The 26,771-nt window shown below is 38.9% G+C and overlaps 1 protein-coding gene across 5 annotated transcripts in view; it reads right to left on the bottom strand.

Annotated features, from left to right (window-relative positions):
• Positions 1-26,771, bottom strand: part of VTI1A (vesicle transport through interaction with t-SNAREs 1A) — a 375,524-nt gene that overhangs the window by 131,717 nt on the left and 217,036 nt on the right. For 3 of the 5 annotated variants that reach the window (XM_052660758.1, XM_052660759.1, XM_052660761.1), the window contains 2 exons: positions 21,769-21,839; positions 20,639-20,700 (listed from right to left, as the gene is read on the bottom strand). In XM_052660758.1, the coding sequence (XP_052516718.1) occupies positions 20,639-20,700; positions 21,769-21,839 (133 nt within the window). Of the gene's footprint in view, positions 1-20,627; positions 20,701-21,768; positions 21,840-26,771 lie in introns of all 5 variants that reach the window. The other 2 variants (XM_052660760.1, XM_052660762.1) reach the window with 1 other exon arrangement.

The raw sequence follows: 26,771 nt of genomic DNA, 5'->3' as shown, positions 1-26,771 counted from the left end.
TGGAGGAAGTGAACTGAGTGCAAAGGGCCTGAAGGAGACTTTTTAGAGCGAGAACTGGTCTCTGTCCAGATGTATTGTGGTGGTTACCTAATTGCATCCCGTGACCAAAATTAATCAAATCTACACTTGAAATGTGTGAATTTTATTATATGTAGATAATATTTCAATTTTAAAAACAAACCAAAACCGTGCAGACTGGGGAAAAAAAACAAAAAAACAAAACAACAACTCTGCAAGCTGCTTATGGCCCATAGAGTTCCAGTTTTCACTCCCTGGTCTCAGTAGAGAGATTCCGATTTAGCTGCCCCAGCGGAAACACAAAAGATGACAAGTCATCCATCATCCTGAGCTCAGGAAAGATGGGGAAGCTCGCGTTCATCCTCTTTCTTCCATTTCTCCTCCATCAGGTGCAAAATGCTCCCATGCTGCCCCCTGGCTGTTCAGCACCTCCTGTCACGGCACCCAGCTCACATCTCATTCTTTTGCTAATAAGGCGCCTCCAAAACCACCCTTGCTGTCAGCCCTCCTCTTGGCCTCCTGTATTCCAGGCCATCCCTCAGTGCTCTGTGCAAGGCAGAGACAAGCTTCACCTGGTTAACACCCCACTGAGCAGGGGTCAGGATTGATGCTGATTAAATTATCAAGTACCAACAGCTGACAAAGACAATGCGTGAGTTCTTAACCCAGCTTCAATCATTGCCTTTCAGTCTGTTTGTTAGGGAATACTTGGGCAGGAAATGGAGCTATTTCTAGAATCCACCATATTTATCTCCTCCACACGGTGACCTGACTGCTTTGTTTATAGATATACTTTATCACCAATATTATCATGGAACACCTTAAAATTAATATATGCAAGTGATCTGTGTGGATAGCATAGCACAGTACACAAAGATCTCAGCACCCAATTATCAAAGTTCAGGGCTCTTAACCATTAGGCGGTGGAAGCCTGAGCCACATGAGAGTCAGCTCTTCAATTTTCTGGAAAACTAACGCGTGCCAACCACATGCTGCTCGGCTTTCCTGAACCTCTATCAACGCCGTAATAACTTGATTAGAAAAGATCAACTACAAAACCAAATTCACTGCGTAGAGTAGTGAAAGCTATCATGTTAAGTTAAAGGAAAAGGCAGAACTTAAAATTGTACTGAAGTCACACAAAGGAAAATACCAACGTTTAAATAAAGACAAAAAATAATGAGGACAAGATCACTGTAGGTGTGTTATGAGCACTTTCTTTTAAAAACTGTTCTCTTTTGCTCTGGCAACACTATTTGTGTAATAAATACAAATCGTAAATCCACAGACTGGGTCCCCAGCCAGGACACTGTGCTTACCTGTCACCTACCGACCAGTTACCATTTTTGTTGACTGCTCATACTTCCTTCTGCTTATAGATTTGAAAGGCCATGGGATTTTGCAGTACCCTGCCAGGTACCTGCTGGAGAAGGCAATGGCACCCTACCCCAGTACTCTTGCCTGGAAAATCCCATGGACGGAGGAGCCTGGTGGGCTGCAGTCCATGGGGTCGCTAAGAGTCGGAAACGACTGAAGCGACTTAGCAGCAGCAGCAGCCAGGTACCTGCAAGTATTTCATCAGCGCTTTAGTCATGCTGAAGAGGACAGCCACTCCTTCCCAGGCTGTCTGCTAAGCGTTTCCATTTGTAAATAGAAATACTAAAAGCCAGAGAACGTGATTAACAAGGCAGGTGTGCACCTAGAAAGAACTCCAGTGCTGAGAGGGAACTTTCAATCAAGAAATTTTTAGAAAGTGATGCCTTGACAAGCCACATGGTTAATACATTTTTTTCCCCAAAGTAAAACTAGCTTAAAAATTTCAAGTCCTATTAAAGCAAAATGGTTGCCAGGAAAAAAAGAAAAAGAGGGTAGGGGCGGGGCGCAGAGATAGTAGCAGGCCCAGGCCAGTTTCAGTCCGTGTTGTGAAATTTGAATCCAGGCCACCCAGCCTCTCTGATTTGTGGCCTCCTAAAATCCTCCAGGTTCTAGCTCCCCTCTGCCCCCAGGCCAGCCTATTCTCAGATTATGTCACAGGCAGCAGAGCCGAGACAACAAACAGGTTATAGGAAGCTCACACAACACTGAAGACACAGCAAAGCTCTAAAGGAATTGCTCTGAGCACTGGCTCTGGATGGTACTTTCGACGGCACAGTGTTCCAAAAGGAAAATCCCACCTTTTGGTGGAAGTCTATCCTGCCTACACACATAATCACCAACATTTGTAACACCTTTCAGAATGCTTAGAGAAACCCCACGAAACCCACGATCTTCAAGAGGAAATTAGAACTTGCAAAAATGAAACAGCAATGCGCTACATAAAAACAATGAAAGAATTTGATCTTTTAAGGCTCATGCTGCCCAGAGGACACAGTAGGTGCTCAATAAGAGAATAATAATGAGGACAACAAATGGAGTCTGGATTTTCAGGCCTCTAATCAGTCAAGCTTTTATTTCCTAGGGTGTGGTGGGGGCAGGGTGGGCTGGGAGGGAGATGACACTTCTGCACAAGCATGCTGAAAGGTAATCTACTAATTGTTAAAACAGGAGCCCCAGAAAACAAAAGGCAAAAATCACAGAATTGACAACAAAGCTGATCTGCATTATCTGCCATGTCTGCCTTGCAAGATGCTACTTCTCTCTTGTTTGTTTTCTTAGTCTGGAATCTCTTAACTTTGCCTGGCTAAATCTCACCCTTCCTTCAAGGGCCATTATAAATGCCCTGCCATCCATGAAACTCATCCTAATTCCTCCAAGTTGGCAATGATCTCCACTCAGAACTGCACATGGGGTTTCTGCTCAGCATCCATCTGGAAGTCGTGTTTCCTCTACACTCAGCCCTCTTCGGTTAGGATGTGAGTTTTCTGAGGGCAAGAGCCACTCTCCATCCCTACAAACTCAGCAAAGTTCCTTGCAAAGGAACTTTCAAAGTGTGGAGTAAATTGTTGCTTAGTTGCTAAGTTATGTCTGACTCTTTGTAACCCCATGGACTGTAGCCCATTAGGCTTCTCTGTCCATGGGATTTCCTAGGCAAGAATACTGGAATGGGTTGCCATTTCCTTCTCCAGGGGATCTTCCTGACCCAGGGATAGAACCGCTATCTCCTGCATCAGCAAGTGGATCCTTTATTGCTGAGCCAACAGGGAAGCCCATGGAGCGAATTCCATTTTCTTAATAAAAGCTTCCAGGATAGGAGCATTAAGAGGGAAAATCAATTCCTAAAGGTAAGTCATTTTTTATTGCTGGAGATTAGACTTTTTCCCTGGAGAGAGAGAGGAGAGAAACGGGAAGTATGGAATGCTATAAGGATGCCTGGCCTACAGTAGGTGGGCTTGTATGAGGCTGTCATGATGAAGCACGGGGCAGACATGCCTCTTTTTCCAGATGTATCAGCAGACTCCATCAATGAATACAGATGCCACAGCTGGCTTTGCCAGGCAGTATTTGGAATGACCCCCTAAATCCAGCCTCACTATATTACTTAGAGGGACACTTAAACCTCAAAGAAGATTCATCTAAGGAAAATGGCTCATGGGATTTCATTCCCCCTAAGGCTTCCATGCCTTATGTCAGTAAGTCATCAATAATTAAACAGTAACAGTTAAAACAAGACCACCCAAGGGTTGAGCTATAGAAATGGTTTGCATGGCCCTCTTATTTAGGGTGATTTTAAAGATCATCCATAGTTCTGGTTTAAAATGGTACCTGCTTGATGGCTCTGGATGCTGCACCTATCAAAGTGCCCATTAAACTGGAATGAAAAAAAAATGATGATAATTTATGACACCTAGACTGTCTCCACAAGTTGCCAGAATCGGCAAGGATTTTCTACTGCTGTAAAAAATGAATTGAAAAATGTAAGCAGTAGTCCACCTCCCACGAAGTCTGCTGCTAGATAAAAAATGTGAGTTCTGTTACAACTAGAAACCAAGCATCTGTCTTTCTTATAGTGGATGCTGCCACTTAGGAGACACGTGAACTACTGCAGGCATTCCTCCTTTTCCACACTCCTCACCTTCTTTCTTTTCTATAGCCAATAAGAAACTACAGGTCCTAGGTAAACAATAAATAAATCAATACTGGGTAGTGACAAGCAAGGTATGGTGAACCCTGGGAAGCACGGTCTTCATGAGGAAAGTGTGTTTGTATGCAGTGGTAGAGGGTAAAGATGGGAAGGAGATAACAGGTGTACAGCCAACAGTTGGACACTTTTTATGCCAGAGTCAAGGAGTAGGGGAAGGAAGAAGTCCCATTTCATTCCCATGAAGACAGTCTGGAGACGGAGGGCTCTCTCTCGACAGAACTGATCACATAACACTGCCAACCATTTGCAGACCCAAGAAGAGGATTTAAAAACTAACCAAACCAAATAAAAATGTGCAACAACATGAAGACAATGGAAAACAAGATTCTATAGAACAAGGGAAAGAAAATGACATCCCAAAGTGTCAGAGGGAAAATGTAATTCTGAAAATTGCATTAGTGCGATTATGGATTACTAGTCCATATGGATTGTGACTATGGATTACTTTCTCCCTGTTTCTTGATACTTATTATTATTTTTTAACAAAATAAAAGGTTTTCTAAAATCTTTCACTAGAAAAAGTTTTCAATTAGGAAAAGTATAATTATGAAGATGTATTTTAGCAACACATTTATGATACAATATTACCTTAGAGGAGCATTCTAACATCATACAAGGATCATGACTGAAAGAATAAAAGGAAACACTTATATCAACAGAGTACCTTGTTTTAAGGAAGAAGCATTAAAACAATTTTTTGCTTTAATGTATCTATTTTATGTTTTATAGTAAAAAATTGACTTAGAATGACCCCTCAAACAAATCATTAGTCATATCCTCAGTGCGATGGCACTACAGAAAAAGAAATCCTTCTGATGCCAGCACCTACCTTCAGTCCACAGTGTCCCTGAGACTATCAGCTTCACTTTCATGTTCAAACCAATTACTACTACTATAATTTAGGCTAAATCTCTGGAGGAGAGGGCCTTTTGTTTTTGTCTTACATTCTATGCCTAGCACTTAGCTTAGTGTTGAGAAAATCGCAAGAGCTCATGAAATAACTGGTGAATTCATTCAGTTTTTACAGCATCTCCAATGTTGAAAACTGCAAGGATGCTTTGCTTCTAGAATTCTCATCATTTATCATAGATTACATGCTCCATGGAAATCCAGTCAGAGCCAAAACCTGGTGCCATATTTTTATTTCTCTTTTTCCATTTCAAAAGAAAAAGCTGTAGTTAATTCTAATTTTCCTGCGGGCAGAGGGAAAGGGAACTTTTCATGTGTGTGAAAGAATGGCACCCCCTCAGCCACCTGAGGACAGTTCCTCCCAGGAACACCTGTTTGCTCCAACTGAAGCTTGTCCAAATTGAGTCCTGGGGATCAGGAGCTTGCTCTTCAAATGTCCCACCATTCTACAATATTTATTCCCCACCTGTCTGATGGCCGTGATAGCTTGGGAACGCTCCAGCCAGGGAAAGCTGTTGCTTGGCCCTGACATGGCAGAGCTAACAGCAGCTAATGTTCACCCAGAATCTGGTCTGAATCCAGTTAACTCTGGAGTTCAAAAATACCTCCTTTTCCTTTTCAGTTTATCAGTCTCAGAAAAAATTCTTAAGGAGGGTGGAGGTAAATAACTTTTTATCCTCCTGACCAACATGCTGCAAAAGCAAGTTATACTTTTCATTTTGCCTCTTAAATCTGATTTTTGGGTTTTCCACTCAGAGGCACATTAAATAGTTGCCCCTTACTAAAAATGAGGATTGGTAAATTCATTTCTCCTCCAACATGAGAGCTACTGAAAATCCAGAAGGTAAAAACGCAATAAAACCAATCTTAAACACATAATTTAACATGCAATTCAGGGAAGGAAAAAGATGCCCACGTTAAACTCCAATTATAATGGTGAAATAATGTTTCATTTAAAAAATTCCAGCCATGAGAATACTGTACATTTGAAAAGCTTACATAAAGCCTTATAAAATAAGAGACCTTTTATCTCCTCCAGATCCATGAGCCAGAAAATACTTTATCTATGCAATTTCAAGGCACATAAAAACCCCAGTGAATAAATAAAATGTTCTTGTTTTCTTTATACAGAAGCTTTAAAAATTATCCATATAAATAGCTTGGCCTTGAACAGACAGATTAAAAGACCTAAAGGCTATGGCTTCAGATCACATATACAGAACAGAAAATGAATGCTTTTCTTCATTGGCTGGGCAAGTTTGCTACTAACTAGATTTCTATAAACCCATTTGATGAGAAAGATTTCACAGGAATATATGAAAAAAAATTCAATGTTTTAAAGTGATATACTTATCAACTAATTAATGGATCACAATAAAACAATCCATGTACTCTACCAACATTCTTCACATCTATTCATGAATCGCAAGTATAGAAGCTATAGTAAATATGTAGTATAATTCCAAAGACCATAGAATTTTATAAACACATTATTTTAGTCATGGGTATGAAAGTTCTTAGTCTCTTTCTAAAATTGGGGTAAATAAAATGTGAAAAGATTTTTCATAATTGTTTGCAATTATGAAATTATTTTTTCTATTGAGGTGACTTCAAGCCTTTCTTATTTACTTGAAGAAAATCTTAAACTCTACTGCAATTAAAACAAATTCTCAAGAAGGATTTGGGTCATATTTATTTTATGAGCAGATGCAGTTACAAGTTGTTAACTTCCTATATACCCTCAACACAATTGTGGACAAATAAGACCTCTCTAACACCATCCTTCCTACCCTTGATTCAATTTCTGCTGCTGGAAGTTATTACTTTGAGGCTGCCATAAAAAGGGAAGCAGCGTACCCCACGGGTGGGTTAAGAATTAGGCAGCAACTTTTACGCTGGGTACCTGCCATCTCCCCTATAAAATCTTAACTGACTGTGGACACCAGGATTTCTTCTTCTTGTTGCAGCCTACAGCCTTTATCGCTCACTGACCATGAAGCATGAGTGACTATACATTGTTATTTCTTAAAAATATTAAGGTACCTAGGAGTAGAGTTCTGAGTTTGTTGAATCTCTGATGACTGCCAGATTCCCTTTGACACAGTAAACACGGTGTAAACATCTGCTGTTGAAGAAGATGCTGCTCTGGCTGTTGCTGCTAAGAACATGGTTTCTGAGGCTAATACCAGGGTATTGGTCCAAATCTGCCCCATCTTGATGGAATGACTTTGGGCAAGACTCACTTTTGTAGGGCTCAATTATTTATGACATAGGATAATAATGATGATGCCAAATCACAGACTTCCTCTGAAATTTACATTAAATCATAATGTACATGAACGTGCCTTACAAACTATAAGGCCTTATAGAGATTTTAATTGTTAAGATTATCTTCAGGATTTAATTTTGATAAATGGTCTGATTTCCCAAAGGAAGCACCCCTGAAAAGTTCCTTGTTAAACTTTGTGGGAAATTCAAAATAAGTGTTTCTTGTAGACCAATACATTTCAAATAAGCCAGAATATCAAAGCCTGTAAGTAGTGTTTAGCTAAGACATTTGTACACAGTTCTGTAACTATGTCTCATTTCTCAACTTGTTTGGAGTTGGTTGGGGACTCTTCAGAAAATCTTATGGAAAATTCTCAGCATTATGCATACACACACATATCCAAAAATTTTCAGAAAGTTCCAGTGGTTCAGAGACCCTGTGAAACCGTCCCTAGGATAGGGACCACTTTTGTACGCCCTGAGATAAAGAGCATGGTTTTTCTGAAAGTACTTGGGGACTCTCCTGATTCAGACACTGTTAACTGATTTGAGAATTAGAAAGTTGAGAGGGTTTTTTTAAAATCACAAAATCATTAAGATATCAGAAGATAGACAATAGAGTGGCTATGTAAACTATAAGAAACTATGCTATTCTTTCATAATTCCAAGCCTGTTTAACCCTCTTTTAAATTTTTTCATAAAATTTACCATTTTTGCATTTTCCCCATTGATTGATAGTCATACTTTAGTTTCAAAGTCCTTCACATAATTTTACAAAAGAAGCCACTAACTTTCTAAGTAGGCTACTGAGGTTAAAAAAAGAAAATGCCTCCTATCATTTCAGCTACTATCTTGTCAAAATATGTTGGAAATAATTTAAAAGAAGAAAAAGAAAACTACCTTAATTAATACAAGCAAGGTGACCAACTTTTGTAGTTTAAGAAATATTTTAATTACACTTTTGGATATTGAATATCTTTCTTTATAAACAGTGCTTTTTCTTTTTTTTCCATGAATGCAAAGAATTCTTTCTTAATACCTAGATGACAAAAAATCTCAAGATGTACACAGTTGTTTCTTATTATGGCTTCCCTGGAAAACATTTCTGGGAAAGCACAATTCCCAGCCACTTACTTTGTTTACAACAGACAAAACTGCTTGTGTGGTATAAATAGGAGTCTGTCCTTAAATGCTGCTGAAAAATAAAATACAACCATGAAAAGGAGCTATTTCCTGCCCCCAAGGTGGCTTGAAAAAAAAAAAATCTTAGCTACTTTAGGAACAGTACCAAAGCATAAATAATAATTACCAATCACCACACAATAAAAGACTAATTTTACAAAAAAAGGAAAAAAAAAGAGCTATGTATTTTAGAGATACCCTCAGAATTGTCAGCATTAGAAGATTTTCTTCTCCTTCAAGATTCTGAAACCCCTTTCTGTCCTCTTGCATTTGCGATGTATATCTATAACTCGTTCTTGTTTGTGCAGATAAGCCTCGCCTTGTCTCCCTAACTGGACTTTCAAAAGAAGATTCACAGTTGTTTGACTTTTGATCTGGGGAGCAGCTAGCTCGACCACCTGCACTGTGCATGGGCTGTTACTGAGCTCGCTTTGTCCCATCTTATAACACAGCGAGCCTTTTAAAAGTGATGTGTGAATACACTAATTTACAATGTGAGCGTTTAAACAAAAAAATATGGTGGTGGCGGTGGCAGTGGTGGCGGTGGCAGAAGAGGAAGGGGGAGATGTGTGAAGTGGGAAGCCCAGGCACTCGCTTCGGGAAAGTTCAGATATTGTTCACTGCCTCTGGCGTCTAATGAAACAGATGGCCAAAGGCCTCCCTCAGCTTACAATGGAGCAGACAGTGGTGTAATGTTGTGGGGGCCTGGAATTGGAAAAATGTTGTTTGGTGATGGTATATGTTAATAAATAGCTATTTACAAGGTCGGGGGGGCGGCAAGCTGAGGGCTCCATTACTTGTTTACAAGGAAGGCCCAGGGCTCCCTGCTTCCAGTTAACAGCTCAAGGCTGCATTCAAAGAAAGCGTTGATGGTGAAGGTGACATGCACTCTTCATATTCTACGTTGCATTAAAGAATGGCATGCTTCCTGGGGATAAAAAGAAAAAAATCATAAAAGAAAGGTAATTCGTGAATTAGGTCAAATTGTGACTCACATCCAAGGAAAATATCAATATAAGATGCTTTTCCACTGTGATTAAATAATGGACAAAAATATTCTGTTATTGTGAAGTTACTTATCTTATCTTTGAAAGAACATGTTTACATGGTAGCCAGAGTGCAATGGATAAAAACCTGCAGGGTTTCAACTAAATGACATCCAAGAACCTAGATGTCAACTTTGAAACTATTCTTGACCATTCTTCCAAAGACTATATTCACTGACCAGGCCCAGGCTGGGGGAGCATGGCCCCATGTAAATGCAATGGGGGTCGTGACCACCAGCAGCTTACAGTCTAGACTGAGACCCCTGAAGACAACTGGTCACATAGAAACTCCTCATTCTCCTCCGGGTAGGGATTTGACACAAGAACTGTGGCCTCACCCTGCCACCCCCACGCCTCCCACCAGAAACTGGTCTATCCGGACCTGTCTCAGCATCCTGGAAAGCTATGGTTGACCTCAACTAAAGGCTATTCTCATTTTATCCAACACTGTGGACCCTCTGATTGTGTCTCCTGCTTTGCCTTCAGGTAGGACATTTTCTACCTATCTGGTATCTATACAGGCATTTGTTGAAAGTCCATGCTTTGGGGGTACTAAAGTGATTCCTGGCTTTCTTTTTTTATTTGGATACCCTCTGCTATTCATTTCAGCTGGCTGCACAATATCGTGGGGAAACATATAAAACTCCTTGGGGGATGAGGGAGGGGATAAAAAAGATCTACAAGAAAATGAAGACATGGCCCTTAATAACTACAATATACACAAAGCAAAGTAGATGATGTTAGCGCCTTGCTGTTTTTTTAGTCGTTAAGTCGTGTCTGATTTTGTGACCTCATGAGAGAGGAAAAACTACCCTGAAGAATCAGAACAGAGATCATTTCTTGCTAGGAAACTGATCAGGGCTTGATGAAGATAACGGTTTTTCACCTGAGATCCAGAGTATAGACAAAAGTTCAGCTGAAACATTCTGAAGATGACATCTGTTGTTTCTGCCCACCTAGTATCTATTATCCTTTTTAGTAAAAGCTCTGGATTTTTCTGAGGGAAATGCTCTCAGTTTGTGCACCCATCCCCTGCTTGAGGTTCCAGGTCTAAAATATCCCATCACAGATTAATGAGATTTTACACAACCAGAGCCACCCAGAACCAGTAAAACTCGATGCTATGACTTTTAGGGAGAACAAAAACAGCTAGATGAAACAGGTGTCACTGAAAGGGGTGGCAAAAGCCTTGTCTCATGAGGAGGCACTCTGATGAAGGATGGAACCACACACAAGGGAGCCGAGAGGAGAGATGGAAACAGCAACACCTGATTGCAATGACCCTTTGATTGTTGAACCCTTAGATTCCACTGTTTGTAGTCACTTCTGCCCTTGAACTATTTAGTTACATGTGACAACTCAGTTCAGTTCACTCACTCAATTGTGTCCAGTTCTTTGCGACCCCATAAACTGCAACATACCAGGTTTCCCTGTCATCACCAACTCCTGGAGCCTACTCAAATTCATGTTCATTGAATCAGTGATGCCATCCAGCCATCTCATCCTCTGCTGTCCCCTTCTCCTCCTGCCTTCAATCTTTCCCAGCATCAGGGTCTTTTCCAATGAGTCAGTTCTTCGCATCAGGTGGCCCAAGTATTGGAGTTTCAGCTTCAGCATCAGTCCTTCCAATGAATATTCAGGACTGATTTCCTTTAGGGTTGAGTGGTTTGATCTCCTTGTAGTCCAAGAGACTCTCAAGAGTCTTCTCCAACACTACAGTTCAAAAGAATAAAAATAAAAGCTTTCTTTATGGGCCAACTCTCACATCCATACATGACTACTGGAAAACCCACAGCTTTGACTAGACAGACCCTGGTTGGCAAAGTAATATCTCTGCTTTTTAATATGCTGTCTAGGTTGGTCACAGCTTTTCTTTCAAGGAGTAAGCATCTTTTAATTTCATGGCTGCAGTCACCATCTGCAGTGATTTTGGAGCCCCCCCCCCCCAAAATTATGTCCCTCTTTTGTTCATAGGCAGTTAGATCTGGACTTCTCTCAGTTGCATTCAGATCCCTGACTAATACAGGTGACAAAGGGAGAATATGCCAGATGGAAGTATGAAATGAAATCTAATGAAAATCTAAGGTGGGCTGTGGAGATGGGAAATAGTTCATTTTAGCAGGGACAGAAGGTATATCCAGAGGGAGTAGCAGCAAATAAGACTAGAACACATTCACTGGAAGACCCTGGGGGTAAGACTGAGGAGGACATGTGTCAGCAGGCAATGGGGAACCTCGGGAGGTTTCTAAGCAGGAAAGAAAACAGTACTAGGTTTGCACTTTGGAAGATGAACTGGTCGATAGCATCTAGAAGAGCATACAGGGGGATGAAGAGTCAGAGACCAACCTGGAGGCTCCCCTCCCTAAACTGTCCAGTGAGAGAGAAGGACTGAGCTTGAACGGGGCTTCCCCAAGGGCTCAGTGGCTAAAGAATCTGCCTGCAATGCAAGAGACACAGGAGACGCGGATTCCATCCCTGTGTCGGGAAGATCCCCTGGAGAGGGAAATGGCAACCCACTTGACTGAGCAACTAGGCACACGTGTGGGAGCCGGAAGGCTTGCTCTGCACTGGGCAGTGTTTGATTACTGTGGGCAGTTCAAGCAGCATTGCTGAGCAGAGGGGGAGGGTGGTGGTACCAGAACAGGGACATAAGGCAAGTATGAGGCTTTATTTTTATTACTCATTTTAAATTTTCTAAAAATTACTAGGGAAATCTGGGAGTGAAAACAAAAAATGAAAATTTAAAAACATTCATTTAAAATTCATCAACCTCAAGAAATTATTAATTGACATTTTGATTTTAGTCTTTGCTCCCAGGCTTTTTTTTTTTTTTTTTAAGCAACAATGATGATCATCGTCAGTATTTCAACATTTATTTAAACTTTACTATGTACCAAACACTGTTGTGTGTACTTCGCATGTATGGACTATTGTCGTTGCCATTTTACATTAAGGGAACCTGAGGTACAGAGAGTGAGATTCTTGCCCAAAGTTAATAGCTAGAAAGTGGCAGAGACATTGTTACCCCAGAGCCTACCTCTTATTCACTAAACCATATGCCTCTTGATAAATACACAGAAAGGTCATTGTGAATAATTAAACAAAACTGCAATTGTTTTCTCCAATGAGGAGAAGGCTCCAGGTGATACAAAATCATACATAAAAATAAAATTTAAATTTACTAATACCAAAGGTAAGGAAGATGCTAACTTATATGCAGAGTACATCATGAGAAATGGCTGGGCTGGAAGAAGCACAAGCTGGAATCGAGATTGACGGGAGAATTATCAATGACCTCAGATATGCAGATGACACCACCCTTATGGCAGAAAGTGAAGAGGAACTAAAAAGCCTCTTAATGAAAGTGAAAGAGGAGAGTGAAAAAGTTGGCTTAAAGCTCAACATGCAGACAACTAAGATCATGGCATCCAGTCCCATCATTTCATGGGAAATAGATGCGGAAACAGTGGAAACAGGGTCAGACTTTATTTTTCTGGGCTCCAAAATCACTGCAGATAGTGATTGCAGCCATGAAATTAAAAGACATTTGCTCCTTGGAAGGAAAGTTATGACCAACCTAGATAGCATAATTCAAAAGCAGAGACATTACATTGCCAACAAAGGTCCGTCTAGTCAAGGCTATGGTTTTTCCGGTGGTCATGTATGAATGTGAGAGTTGGACTGTGAAGAAAGCTGAGCGCTGAAGAATTGATGCTTTTGAACTGTGGTGTTGGAGAAGACTCTTGAGAGTCCCATGGACTGCAAGGAGATCCAACCAGTCCTTTCTAAAGGAGGTCAGTCCTGGGTAATCTTTGGAAGGAATGATACTACAGCTGAAACTCCAGTACTCTGGCCACTTCATGCGAAGAGTTGACTCATTGAAAAAGACTCTGATGCTGGGAGGGATTGGGGGCAGGACGAGAAGGGGACGACAGAGGATGACATGGCTGGATGGCATCACTGACCCGATGGACGTGAGTCCGAGTGAACTCTGGGAGTTGGTGATGGACAGGGAGGCCTGGCGTGCTGCGATTCATGGGGTCGCAAAGAGTCGGACACGACTGAGTGACTGAACTGAACTGAACTGAAGGAAGATGCTAGGCTCACCCCCACATACTTTTGTTGGTTCTGATGAATGTCACATAGTCTAGTCTTAAAAATAAAGCTATTCTAAAGGACTCTATAAAAACAAGCTCACTAAGGACTTCACTGGTACACAGCAGATTCTGTGTCTACACAGCCCAGACTCAGTACCTTCAGTCTGTATGAGAGAGTGGGGATCTAGTAAGGGTTTGTTGATTGTTGTCAAGAACCACCCAGAATGGTTGTCTGACTCTCTGTGAGGCTACTAGTTCTCCATAGAAGGGTTAACAGTCCAGCACAGTAGGAAAAACAGGGTCTGGAGGCAGAGCACTTCTATAAAACTGGACAACACTGAACCAAAGTTACTTATTTCTTAAAATGGGAGTAATGCCTTACAGAGTTGTCACAAAGATGAAATAAGATAATGTATAGCAAGAGTCTAGAAGCTATCAGTGAGCACATAAGTAGTAGTGGTTTTTGTTATTAAAAGATGCAGTGTGGTATAGGATACGGGCTCTTAAAATTCTAAGTATTCCAGACCAGTAAAGTGTGGGGTGAGAGGGGAAGGTGGGAAAACTGACATATGATTGCCAAGGATTTCTTTTTCCATTTGCTGTAACAATCAACTATTTTAAGGAAATTGTTTACTACCACCATTATTTTACAGGAGAAATGGAATCATGACACAGACAGCAGATAAGAGTAACCATCTGCATAATGAAAACCAGTTTGTTTTAAGTCTTCATTTCACTTCCCTGGTTGCTCAGACGGTTAAGCATCCGCCTACAATGTGGGAGACCCGGGTTCAATTCCTGGGTCAGGAAGATCTCCTAGAGAAGGAAATGGCAACCCACTCCAGTATTCTTGTCTGGAAAATTCCATGGACGGAGGAGCCTGGTAGGCCACAGCTCAGTCAGATACGACTGAATGACTTCACTTTCATGACTAACTAGTGAAAACTGGCTCTAAGAACCTTTTGTGTAGTGCATTCAAAAGAGAGAGCTAAGTTCATATTCTTGTTCTGTATGTGACTATGGATAGTCTTCTTCACTAAGCATTGTTATTCTCATCTGTAAAATGGAGATATGATGCTTCCTTCACAGGGTTTTTAAGGATGAAATCTGATTTGTGTAAAGTATGGTTAGGGTCAGACATACACCTAAAGCTGCTGGTACAGTTATCATTGATAGATGCTGTATTCAAATGTCTAACACAGGACCAAAATTCTATGTTTAAAGCTACAAGAACGTTATTAAAGAGAAAAAAAAAAAATATATATATATATATATATATAAAGAAATCCAAAGCTGTTCTTTAGTTTGGTAAAAGCATCACTCACGTCAGCCTTGAAGGGGTCGGAGGATGACAGCAGTGAGACAAGTGTATGGTGATAAATTTACTCACACAAAAAGTGACTACGATTAAAAAAATTTTTTTGCTCTTTGTAGCATTATTCTAAGCAAGAACTTCTATCTGTTAAGTCTAAAGAATCTGCAGCAATCTGAATCATTTTGTTCTGAAAGAATAAGCACTTGATTAAAAGCTGAAGAATATCTTAGCGGTTAAGATTTTGCTATACTAATTTCAGGTCAGGGCCCATGTTCATCACTAGTAGAAATAGGCCAAGAAAGAAATGAAATGACATAAACAGAGAAAAGCAAAAACCAGAAAAAGTAAAAAATATAAATGTAAGGCATTTTTCAGTGTATAAAAATTGAGAGTAAATTCTCAAGGACAACAAGACTTAAAAACTCTCAACTGTTGACTATTCAGACATTATAATAAGAATAATTAAAACATAACAAAGTGTTTCCTGGGCAAAATGGGGTGTGGGTATGAATTTTTAAAGAAGATTAAAAACATTTAATCTTAGCGTATTTCTTTAAGAATAAATTTATTTAATAAAAAACTGTATTTCTAGTGCTTATAGAAACTGCATTGGTGTTTCTGATATATTTACCCTTAGGAATCATTCTGACAATACATTTAAGTTTTCCAGATGTTTTTACCTGTCATTCTACCAAAGAAACAAGACCATGTCTAAATGTAAAATGTGATAACAATGATAGGTGACAACTATTCCCCAGATGGGCTCAGAAGTAGTTCTAACAAAAATAAATATATGAAATAGTAAGGGGATTAAGTTATTCCAGTCATAAAATCAATTAAGTCATATAAGTGTAATATACAGCATGGAGAATACAGTGAATAATATAATAATTTCGTTTGGTAACACATGGTAACTATATCTGTGGTGATCATTTTGTAATGTATAAAATACTGAATCACTATGTAGTATACCTTTAATATAATAAATCAATTATATTGCAATTAAAAATGTATAATGATAGCTATCTCAACTGCATTTAATCCCATCTGCTTGGTTTAAATAGATTAGTTACAAGATACCTCTCAATAACTACATACTCAAGAAAGTTACTACAGACATGATGGAAGGATAAACAGAATTCACTTTTTCAAGGAAACATTCTGATGGTGTATATATGTGTGTGTAAATACTAGTGGCAAAGATTGGTAGTGTGCAAGAGAGAAAATTATTTGATATTAAGATATCATACATAAAAAGGTTCTTTACAAAATATTAGATATGTCATTTCCTTTTATAAGCCTTTTGCCAGCATATGCGCTTAGCGGCTCAGTCGTGTTCGACTCTTCGCGACCTCATGTATATGCAGTCGATGCGCCAACATAAACTTAAAACATATTTTCCTAACTCATGTCAACAATGATCTCAAATTACAACTCTTAAACATTTCTAATGAATCCTGTAGATACTTTTAGAAATAAACATACAATTACTGATAAATTATTCACTATTCAGAGGCAAAAAGAAATAGAATCATGATGTGCTTTGTTTTCTGGCTGAAAATCTTGAAAATGTCTACTTTCGTTTTCACTGACTGCTGGTACTATTTGATCTAATAAGACCTTCCAGTCAAATATATAGGAAAAAATATACACACAAACATGCACACACATGCAAATATATGCAGAACAACATTTAAGCCTCTCAGTGTTCCTTGAAGCACTTTAAGACAGCCAATTATGATAGTCTAATTTTGCAGAAGTCAATGAAAAATTCACTTTTTTTTGACCCCCGTCACTGCATGAATGGTCATTTGTTTCATGGCCATTTTCATTATTATCTGAACACCACGTTATTTAAAGCTCTGGCTACAGAGTCAGGAAATGAACAGTTTGTCCCCAGGTAGCTCTTCATCTTATGTCAAGACAGAAGAAAAATTACTTTCCAGGAAATCAGTTATATCTGCATTCTGATATCAAGTTTTACTAATACAATTTTGAGTGGACCATTTTTTCCCCTTTGCTTTCTTTCTTTTGGTGATACAGCATAGTTACACGAAGAATATTTATTTAGGTTGAATCAGCTGCTTTTCCACTAGATATGTCTCAATGTTTTCTACATACTTCAGTTTCTTTCAAAATCTATGTTATGATTCCATGAGTCATCTTCTGTTTATTTTTTCAAACTTACTGGCGGTATAGCTATTTAAAACATATTTTCTATTGGTTATTTGTTTTCCTTGCACTCTCTTTAATACCCAGTAAGAATTAATTAAGTTACAGAATCTTCCATAGCTTCCTTGAGAATCAGTCAATTTTATGAATTCTTACATCTCTTTATATGCACATATTCTCTGCTTGGCTGAAGGACTCTGAAGGCAAGGACTGAACTGGTTTCATTTGAGGAGCCACAAGTCCTTGTATTCAGGCATGAAATATTTAGTGAAGAAGTAAATAAAGAGAAAAAAAGAAAGGAAGAGGGAAGGAAGGGAGGGTATGAGAGAGGGAGAAGATGCATCTTTTTTTTAAACCTCATTTGAAGTTAATAAAAGATTAAATGGTAGTTGCCGCCACTTACTCATTTTTATTTCCCTATCTACCTTTGGTCACTCTTACAGAAAATGAGGTGGGTTTATATACAAACTTTGGCATTGATTAAACACTGGTTTTACCTGTCCTCACAATAGACTAATCAATATTAGCAAAGTGACTCAAATGAGGAGCCATGATATTTCTGTTCATCTGACAAAAAACAAAGTTAAAAAAAATTAAAAACAATCAACAACCTTTCTTTTAGATAAAAAACTCCTTGGTTTCCTATTTTTGTTGTTCAGTTGCTCAGTCTGTCTGACTCTTCACAACCCCATGGACTGCAGCACACCAGGCTTCCCTGTCCCTTCAGGATGTCCCAGAGTCTGCTCAGACTTTTGACCACTGAGTTGGCGGTCTGGTATCCTGTAGAATGTTATATGCAGGTAAACACCTGCCCTGGACAATGACATTCATTTCTGGTATACATTTATACATAAGATGAGCACATTGTTCAATATTATAACTTTTCTTAAGTCAGAAGCAACTGTTGACACACAATGTAGCTGTGTAGTTTTGGTAAGAGACTGTGACTTCTGTTTCTGAAATAAGACCTCACCAGGGCTGGGAATGAATGCCATTTGAATAGGAGGGATACAACAGAAGAGCAAAATCAGAGAAGTCCATAGAAGATTTTCTATTAGAAACATAAACTCTTGTTCCATTTCTCTAGAGACTGCTTTTCCAGGGAAATAATAAAAAACAATGAAGTGAAGAAGTTGGTAAATATTTTTGCCCTTTCCCAAGTCCAAAGTATATAAATTGTATATCAAGTGGGATAGTAATTAGAAATTAAACCAAAACTAGTATCTGCATTTAGTTCCTGAGGACTCAGTTTGTGCGTGCATGGTCAGTCGCTCAGTCATGTCTGATTCTTTGCGACCCCACGGAATGTCGCCCATCAAGCTCCTCTGTCCATGGAATTTTCCAGGCAAGAATACTGGAGCTGGTTGCCATTTCCTACTCCAGGGAATCTTCCTGACCCATGGTCCGAACCCATGTCTCCTACGTCTCCTGCACTGGCAGGCAGGTTCTTTACTATTAAGCCAACTGGGAAGCTCCAGTCAGGTTATAGCATTGATTAAAAGTATCTGGATGCCTTGGCTGATAACAGCATCCCAGTTGCGCTTAGTGAAAAACATGGTCACCAATGTGTAGGTGGACTTTAGAGATTCCTTGGCTCAGACGTAGCAAGGTGATGTCCATCTGGGGATTTTTATTTCTGTTCACACTCTAGACAGAGTCCAAAAGGGGATGAGTCAGTGATTGACTTTGTGTACAAAGAGAACCCAAAGTAGATTTCAGCAGAGTAATTTTCTTCTGTGGGCTTATGAAGTAACCCTGTTAGTATGATTTTTCTAAAGAAAGCCCCGTCGAAGGTTACAGAAGTTGTTTGTGCTTCACCCTCTCTAAATGACTTGCAAATTTATTCAAACACAATATGAGGAGATGCTTTATTTGTTGAAATAACTGTCTGCAGTGTCCTGCACAAAAGGGTGAGGTACATCAAGCAGAAACGTGGATAGAAATACATTGGTTTAGAAACCCATAAATCCTGATTTGAATCTGCCAACCTGAAAGCTATGTAGAGCCCGGATAAACTATTTTTCCTAAATGCTACATCTGATTAAGCCATACCATTAAATGACAGCTGAACTTTAACATTAATATGATATTATTTAAATAACCACATGATTTTTTTTTTTTACACTAAAAATGATGAATGATTTCTGGACAGCTCAATTGACATAAAGCGGGAGGACTCTTTAATGAGATTTGACAAAATGGAGACATATGCAGAATATTCGTTACAGCTCACATCGCAGGGGCCCTCCCAGGGAAGCAATAGAGAATTTTTCCCTTGTTTTCCTTTTTTATTGTTTATAGGCATTGAAGCATTCCTTTCAATCGCCACTTCTCTGTGGATTTTGCATTTTTCTAGGTCGTTTACGTATCACCTTTAATCAGAGAACTTGGTGGTTTATGGTGAATTGAGACTGTGGATGGAGGAAAAGGAGGGGTGTGTGGAGTTGTGTCACTGTGGGTTAGAAGTGCCCCAGGAACTTAACCTTGCTCCTGATCAGACTGATAAGAGAAATTACATTGACCACACTGGCCAATAGAAGACTAAGCGGACATATCTTTGGTTGATTTTTATGTAATCAATCTCTCACTCAGCAAACATACTTTTAGCAGTATGCTTGGACACAACATATTATCTATGGACATGTGATTAGAGAGAACTTTACTTATATTCAAATAGCTGCCGCTAAAGCATCAGTGATAAACAAGATCCTCTTCTTTAAATTTCCAAGTCAGCTATTCCAAGGTGATTCTCAATATTCCTCATTCACATTTTTATCCACAGTTCCAAACTGAAGATTATGCTAGAAGATACTCTTATTTGGTAGATTTTAAATGTAGTAATTTCGTGCTGAATACACCTAAATCAAAAATGACTCCAATTTTCAGAACAATGAAAACATTTCTCACTCCCTTCCAAAAATATAGAATCTAGACTGTTAACCACATTCATTCATTCATTTTCACATACTCTCCCAAGTATTTTCTATCAGTCAAAGGATAGTTACACATATAAAACATAAACATTTGTTTGCTTGCACATGAGTAAATTCAGATTATTCTGATATTCTTCAGGCTTCAAAAGTCATTTTTAAGTATACATAAAATAGCAATGTTTCCCCAAAGAGAGTTGCTTTAAAAAGAAATCTAAATAAAGCAACAGAGGGCAAAGCTAATACTAAGTATGCTCCTGAAACCAAAGGCTATCATTGCATCGACAGCAAGAAGGTTATCAAAACAGAAAATAAAATCAGTCTGTTGCTGCCATGGGGTCTTCCTCAGGCTATGAAAAAATACTTCATGTCCAACCCTAATTTTTTCCATAGCTTGAGGTAACCCCCTGAGCTCAAACCATCTAATCCAAGTTACTCAGAGTGTGTGTGTCCCTGTCCAAACAAGAGTTAATACCAGTGATCTGTCATTTCAAAAGGGTCTTGACACAGGTACTAAGAGCAGAAGCTTGCATGTCTGGAAAATGCCCGGTTGCAACGAGATGAAAAATATACTGTAAAAAAAGGAGGAGAGAGAAAGGAAGACCCTACCTGACTCTTACCTTCGCAACATCCCTGTCAGAACCCTGGAGCTTTTCCCCAAGTTAGCATCTGTTTCCCGAAGCTAGGAGGAGAAAAGCAGCATTAACACAGAATAAAAAGAAACTTAAGGCAATTAGATTATTTTTAAAGTGCACTAGCAAGCAATGGTTTTCCTTCATGATGGAAAATCCAATTCATTAAAAAAAGGTTAAATACTTTAAAATACATTTTTGATGCCTACACAATCTCAAAAAATTCTTGAATTTAGAAAATTACATGTAATAGATAATCCCAGGAGATCTAAACTGGATACTTGAACTGGATATAAAAGCAAATGTCTCACAGGCTGACAAAGTTTGATACCTGGTCATAAATTAATATCACCACCTTAAGAATGCACACAGTCCTAGAGATAAAAACGGAAACAAAATGAGCTGAGGGAAGATGAGAATCGTATGTTTGCTTTCACTCTGAAAGCCCTGCTGACCTGCTCTAAAATCTCCATCAACGATCCTCTTAGCTATGTGTACGTGTGCTTAGTCGCTCAGTCTTGTCCAGCTCTTTGTGACTCTTTGGACTGTAGCCCTAGTCAGGCTCCTCTGCCCATGGGGTTTTTCAGGCAAGAATACTGGAATGGGTTGCCATTTTCTTCCTCCAGGGGATCTTACCGACCTAGGAATTAAACCTGAGTCTCCTGTGTCTTCTGCATTGCAGGAGGATTCTTTACTAGCTGAGCCATCAGGGAAGCCTCTTCTTAGCTACAGCACTAAATAAAATATCTACTTGGGGGAATTCCGGTATGGAGGCATACAGTCAGCTTAATCTTTCTGCATCACACACTACCCCGCCCCCTACCCCAGGCTCTACACCCTCCTTCACCCTAGCCATTTTTTACACATGCTTGAAAGTGAAAGTGGCTCAGTGGTATCCAGCTCTGCAACTCCAAGGACCGAAGCCTGCTAAGCTCCTCTGTCCATGGAATTCTCCAGGCAAGACTACTGGAGTGGGCTGCCAGTCCCTTCTCTAGGAGATCTTACATCAGTGTAATTGCTATAGTCTATGCATCTGCCCAAGACCTTTTATATGTATTTTTGGCTTATGTTTTTTTCTTTTACTGAATTTGTGAAAAGATTATCCCAATTCTACTTACCCTTTCACGTGCTCTCTGTATCTTTTCTCTGTCGTGACTGAGGTTTTCCAACATCTCCTGGCCAATTTGTTCTATGGACAAGAAAACCTGAGTTAGGAAAGATGACTTTGGCTGTAAATGAAAAAAAACCTTCAGAAATACCAAAAGGATAACAGGTGCTGAATTTATTGAATGCTCAGGATTAGTTATATAAAAACCCAATGACAAGAACCTACTGTACAGCTCAGGGAACCCTACTCAGTGCTCTGTGGTGACCCAACTGGGAAGGAAAACCAAAAAAGAGAGGGGGGATATATATATATATATATATATATATGATTCACTTTGCTGTACAGTAGAAACTAACACAACATTGTTAAGCAACTCCAATAAAAATTAAACACACACACAAAATAAAGCTCAGTGAGCAGTTTCTGTAAAAACAAACAAAAAACAATGGACTATTATGACTCCGACATCCTCCTAAAAACTAGGTCTTCCATAATCCACTTGAACTGTAATTTTATTCATCGGGAAAGAAAAATGTGTTTTTTTTTTTTTTTCTTCAGAAAATTGTTGTTAAGAGTCAAATGAGATAACCAAAAATCTTTTGAAATTTATAGTGTACCACACAAATGTATGTAATTGTATAGTACATGAGAATCAATCCACTCAATATACTCCGTGCTGGGTACAGATGCTGGGATGTGACCAGTAACCAAGATCAAGCCCTTTAACTCATGAACTCCTGTGCTAATAGTGATGATTTAGCAGTTAAAGGACAAAAGTTACATTAGAGTTCATATTTCACGGCACATCAAAAAAAGGACTGCATATTCCGTTCATGATAGAAAGCTCAAATAAATAAGAATTGCTTAAATACAATAACCTCAATTATATTTTTGACACCTATACAAAACTGAAAATTCTTCACAGGTTACTACATTTCTAGTATTTCTCCTCTCAGATTGATAATAGCTTTTTATTACTGACTCCAGACAATGTATCCTTAAGGTAAAATTGGATATATGGTCCCAGTGGAGACATCATAAAAGTGGAAGTTGACACCAAAAATGGAGAAGTAGGAAACAACTAGAGTTGCATTTTTCTTTTTTGCAAAAATGATTATACTATTCAATTTTGTCATACTATTTGGCATTACTATTACATTAAATTTCTTTAATCAACATAACAATTTCAATATACTTTTAACTTAAAAATCTCTAATATCTATGAACACCATCAATACTATAATTAGTTCAGCAAAATACTATTTATATAATATTCTCTCATTCAAGAGGAAGGTATTGGGACTTCCCTGGCAATCCAGTGGTAAAGAATCTGTACTGCCATTGCAAAGAGCACAAGTTTGGTCCCTGGTGGGGGAACGAAGATCCTGCATTCTGTGTGGTGTGGCAAAAAAAAAAAAGGGGGGGGTGATTTAAGGTATATAATCTCAAACAAATATGAAATAATTTATTACTGTTGTGTCTCATCACCAGGATAATGTTTCCAGCAAAAATGCATGGAAGGAATAAAGCAATGTGAGGATAAAATGAAAACTGGAGTATATGAAAGGTTTTGGGGTTTATTCCTGCTCTTAAAGCATATCCTGTGTGGCACTAGAGAAGGCAGCACTGGAATGCAGGTGACAGATCCATGTTTCTATCAGGTTCACTGCAGGAAAAACTCTTCTGAATGGATCTGCAGTCTGCTACTGAAGGAATCAATGGAACAAGAGGTGAAGAACTCCGGTCTTTTGAGATGTTCAAGTCATTCCCTCAGTCTCTTTGCCTCCTGGGAAATATGTCAGTATCCAAAGTACTAACCCCATATGACAAAAGATGAGATATTGGCAAAAGTGCATATGTTCTGGTCTTAACAGGCAAATACCATGCATTTGTTAAAAACAGAATTCTTTAATTTCTTACTTGCTAAACCAGTCAATCCTAAAGGAAATCAACCATGAATATTCATTTGGAAGGACTGATGCTGAAGCTGAATCTCCAGTACTCTGGCAATACAATGGAAAAGGCCCTGATGTTGGGAAAGATTGAAGGCAAGAGGAGAAGGAGGTGGCAGAGAATAAGATGGTTAGATGGCATCACTGACTCAGTGGACATGAATCTGAGCAAAATCCAGGAGATAGTGAAGGACAGGGGAGTCTGGTGTGCTGCAGTTTGTGGGGCGGCGAAGAGTCAGACACGACTTGGCGTCTGAACAGCAACAACCTTCCATTTGAATGACCCACTAAAGAAAATTCTAGGCCAAATATATTAGAAATGCTGGTATTTATACAATGAAAAATAAAGCTCAAGCAAAGTAAGTTATGCATACTTATCTGCTCTCCTACCTCAATCAAAACAAAACAATAAATTAAGAGGAAATTACTTTAAAAATAGACTTAGCTTGCACAAAATAGACACTGAGGGATTACTTCACTAAAAAAAAAAAAACATTGTTAGATTTATTCTTGAATAACTTAAAAAAAAAGCACTCACATAAAATATCAATAAGAAATACAAGAAAGACTATAAATCAATGCAGATGTGACATACTGAGTCTAGAGCTTTCAGTTCTTTAAACTTTTGCAGTACAGTACCTTTAGAATGAGAACTGCCATACTGCCATTATTGAAATAATTTGAGAAATCATAAATTTTATAAGTACTGTACTTATTGACTGTGAAGATGTTCTGGAGATTAAGAAACAATGGGAAGCATAAAAGAAAATAAAAACTGATGCTATCAATACATGCTGGAATTCTGCATGTCAGTATGAACATGATGAATGAATTCCTGGAGAGAAAAGTTTCTTCCTGCACTTCTTCTGTCCTTTTCACAAGGGGGTTGGGAATCATTGTGGGAGTATAGCATTCAAACTTATAAAGTGAGCTTTTGTTTTCAAAATTACCCAGAATGAATCATCATATCCTTGATCTACTGGGTCACAAACTACAAAACAGGTTTTGGCTAACATTTCCTCTCTGTTTCAATACATTTTACAGGGGATGGGGGTCATAGGTATTCAACATTCTGTTGCCCCATAAAGGAATGGAGAAGAACCAGAGAACTATAAATCTGGCAAAATATTTCCTGAAGGACTGGACTGGCATCACAAAAGGCAAGACTTATTTTGAGGAGCTTGTACCACTGAATCACTTCCCTTCATTCATAAAATAATAATGTCACCTGAACAATCATGACATGTGAATGAACTTAATTTTTTAAACGTATTGAATTTGTATTTTGGAGATGAAATATTTTCAGTCAGAAGGCAGGACTGACAGAAGTTCACATCATGTTATAATATAAACATGGAATATATATAATTACATTATTCAATATAATTCACCAAAAATGTTCTATTTGATAAATACAAAATATTAAATAAAGATGTTAGCCATTATGCTATAAACTATATAAAGCAGAAAATAATCATTCCTTTGTATACTTATTTATAACTTTCTTTTTACAAACTTTATTAAGGATATGGTTTCCAACAAAGCTTCCCTCATAGCTCAGTTGGTAAAGAATCCGCCTGCAATGCAGGAGACCCCAGTTCGACCCCTGGGTCGGGAAGATCCCCTGGAGAAGGAATAGGCTACCCACTCCAGTATTCTTGGGCTTTCCTTGTGGCTCGGCTGGTAAAGAATCAGCCTGCAATGCAGGAGACCTGGGTTTGAGCCCTGGGTTGGGAAGATCCTCTGGAGAAGGAAAAGGCTGCCCACTCCAGTAATCTGGCCTGGAGAATTCCATGGACCGTATAGTCCATGGGGTTGCAAAGAGTCAGACATGACTGAGCAACTTTCACTTTCCCTTTCACTTTCCAACCAAGTATTTAAAATTTGAAGACAGCCAGTTAAGACTTCTTGGAAGAACTCAGAAGGTAAGATGATTTTCTGGTACTCAAAAACTTCATTAGTAATTTTAGCAACAGGTAAAAGGCATTCACAACTATCCAGCTGTTCTTTGTATATGGAGACTTCTGTGGAGTGTGGAGTGAATAGAAAGACTTAAAAGAGATATATGAAAAAAAAATTTTTTTTAACGTGGACCATTTTAAAGTCTTTATTGAGTTTGTTACAACATTGCTTCTGTTTTATGTTTGGTTTCTTGGCCATGAGGCATGTGGGATATCAGCTCTGTGACCAGGGATCGAACCAGCACCCTCTGCACTGGAAGGCGAAGTCTTAACCACTGGACCACCAAAGAAGTCCCTTAAAGAGCTATTTTTGAAGCAGGTGCTTTCTTATGTATATTGCAGAATGCCAACCTGACAGACGCAAAACACAAAGTAATATTTTCCTAACAATCTGGAGTACTGAATTTTGGCCATGGCTCAAGAAATTCTAGCTACTGAGTTTAATAAAAGCAAAAACGTATTGCTTTGGGAGAGCTGACATATAGCTTTCTTGGGAGGGAGCTGCTCACAGAGTGACTGGATGAACCATCCTTTGGCATTTAGCATATCTGCCTGGACACTGACTCTGGCATCATGCCCTGAAGGGGTTATCCTCAGTATCGATGTTACTCAGACATGAAGAGTTTCTTGAATTCTTGATCCCTGGATAGGTGGTGGGGATGTGGAAAAGGCAGGTCTTTTATTATCTTTCATTATTTCACAATTAAGGCATATAAAGAACTGCTTCCAATTCAGATGTAGAAAGATAACAAATATTCATGCTCAGCGCAATAAGAAAAATTCACACAAAATAATTATCATTCTTTCTGGGTGATATCTGGTATATACGAAGAAGTTGTGATGAATTCTAGAGAGAAAGAAGCATCTCATTTGTGAGCAAAGGGTTGTGGCAACGTTCACACCTACAGTGAGTACCTGGTCTGAGTTCAGGCCTCCCGCTGGGAGGCTTTTCAGGAATAAAGGGAAATCAGTCAAACGTCCTGTGAAAAATGTAGGCTTACAGAACAAAATGGGATCTGGAAGAGTTCTAAACACAAAAGCAAATTGCTTGGTTTGATAATTCTCGCTCAATCTCCAAATCTTGCCATGAAAGAGGCAGT

Source organism: Budorcas taxicolor, chromosome 23, assembly GCF_023091745.1.
Source record: "Budorcas taxicolor isolate Tak-1 chromosome 23, Takin1.1, whole genome shotgun sequence".
In the NCBI taxonomy this organism is placed as follows: Eukaryota; Metazoa; Chordata; class Mammalia; order Artiodactyla; family Bovidae; genus Budorcas; species Budorcas taxicolor.
Note: the sequence above shows the minus strand (reverse complement) of the source record. Positions and strands in the feature narration are given on the sequence as shown.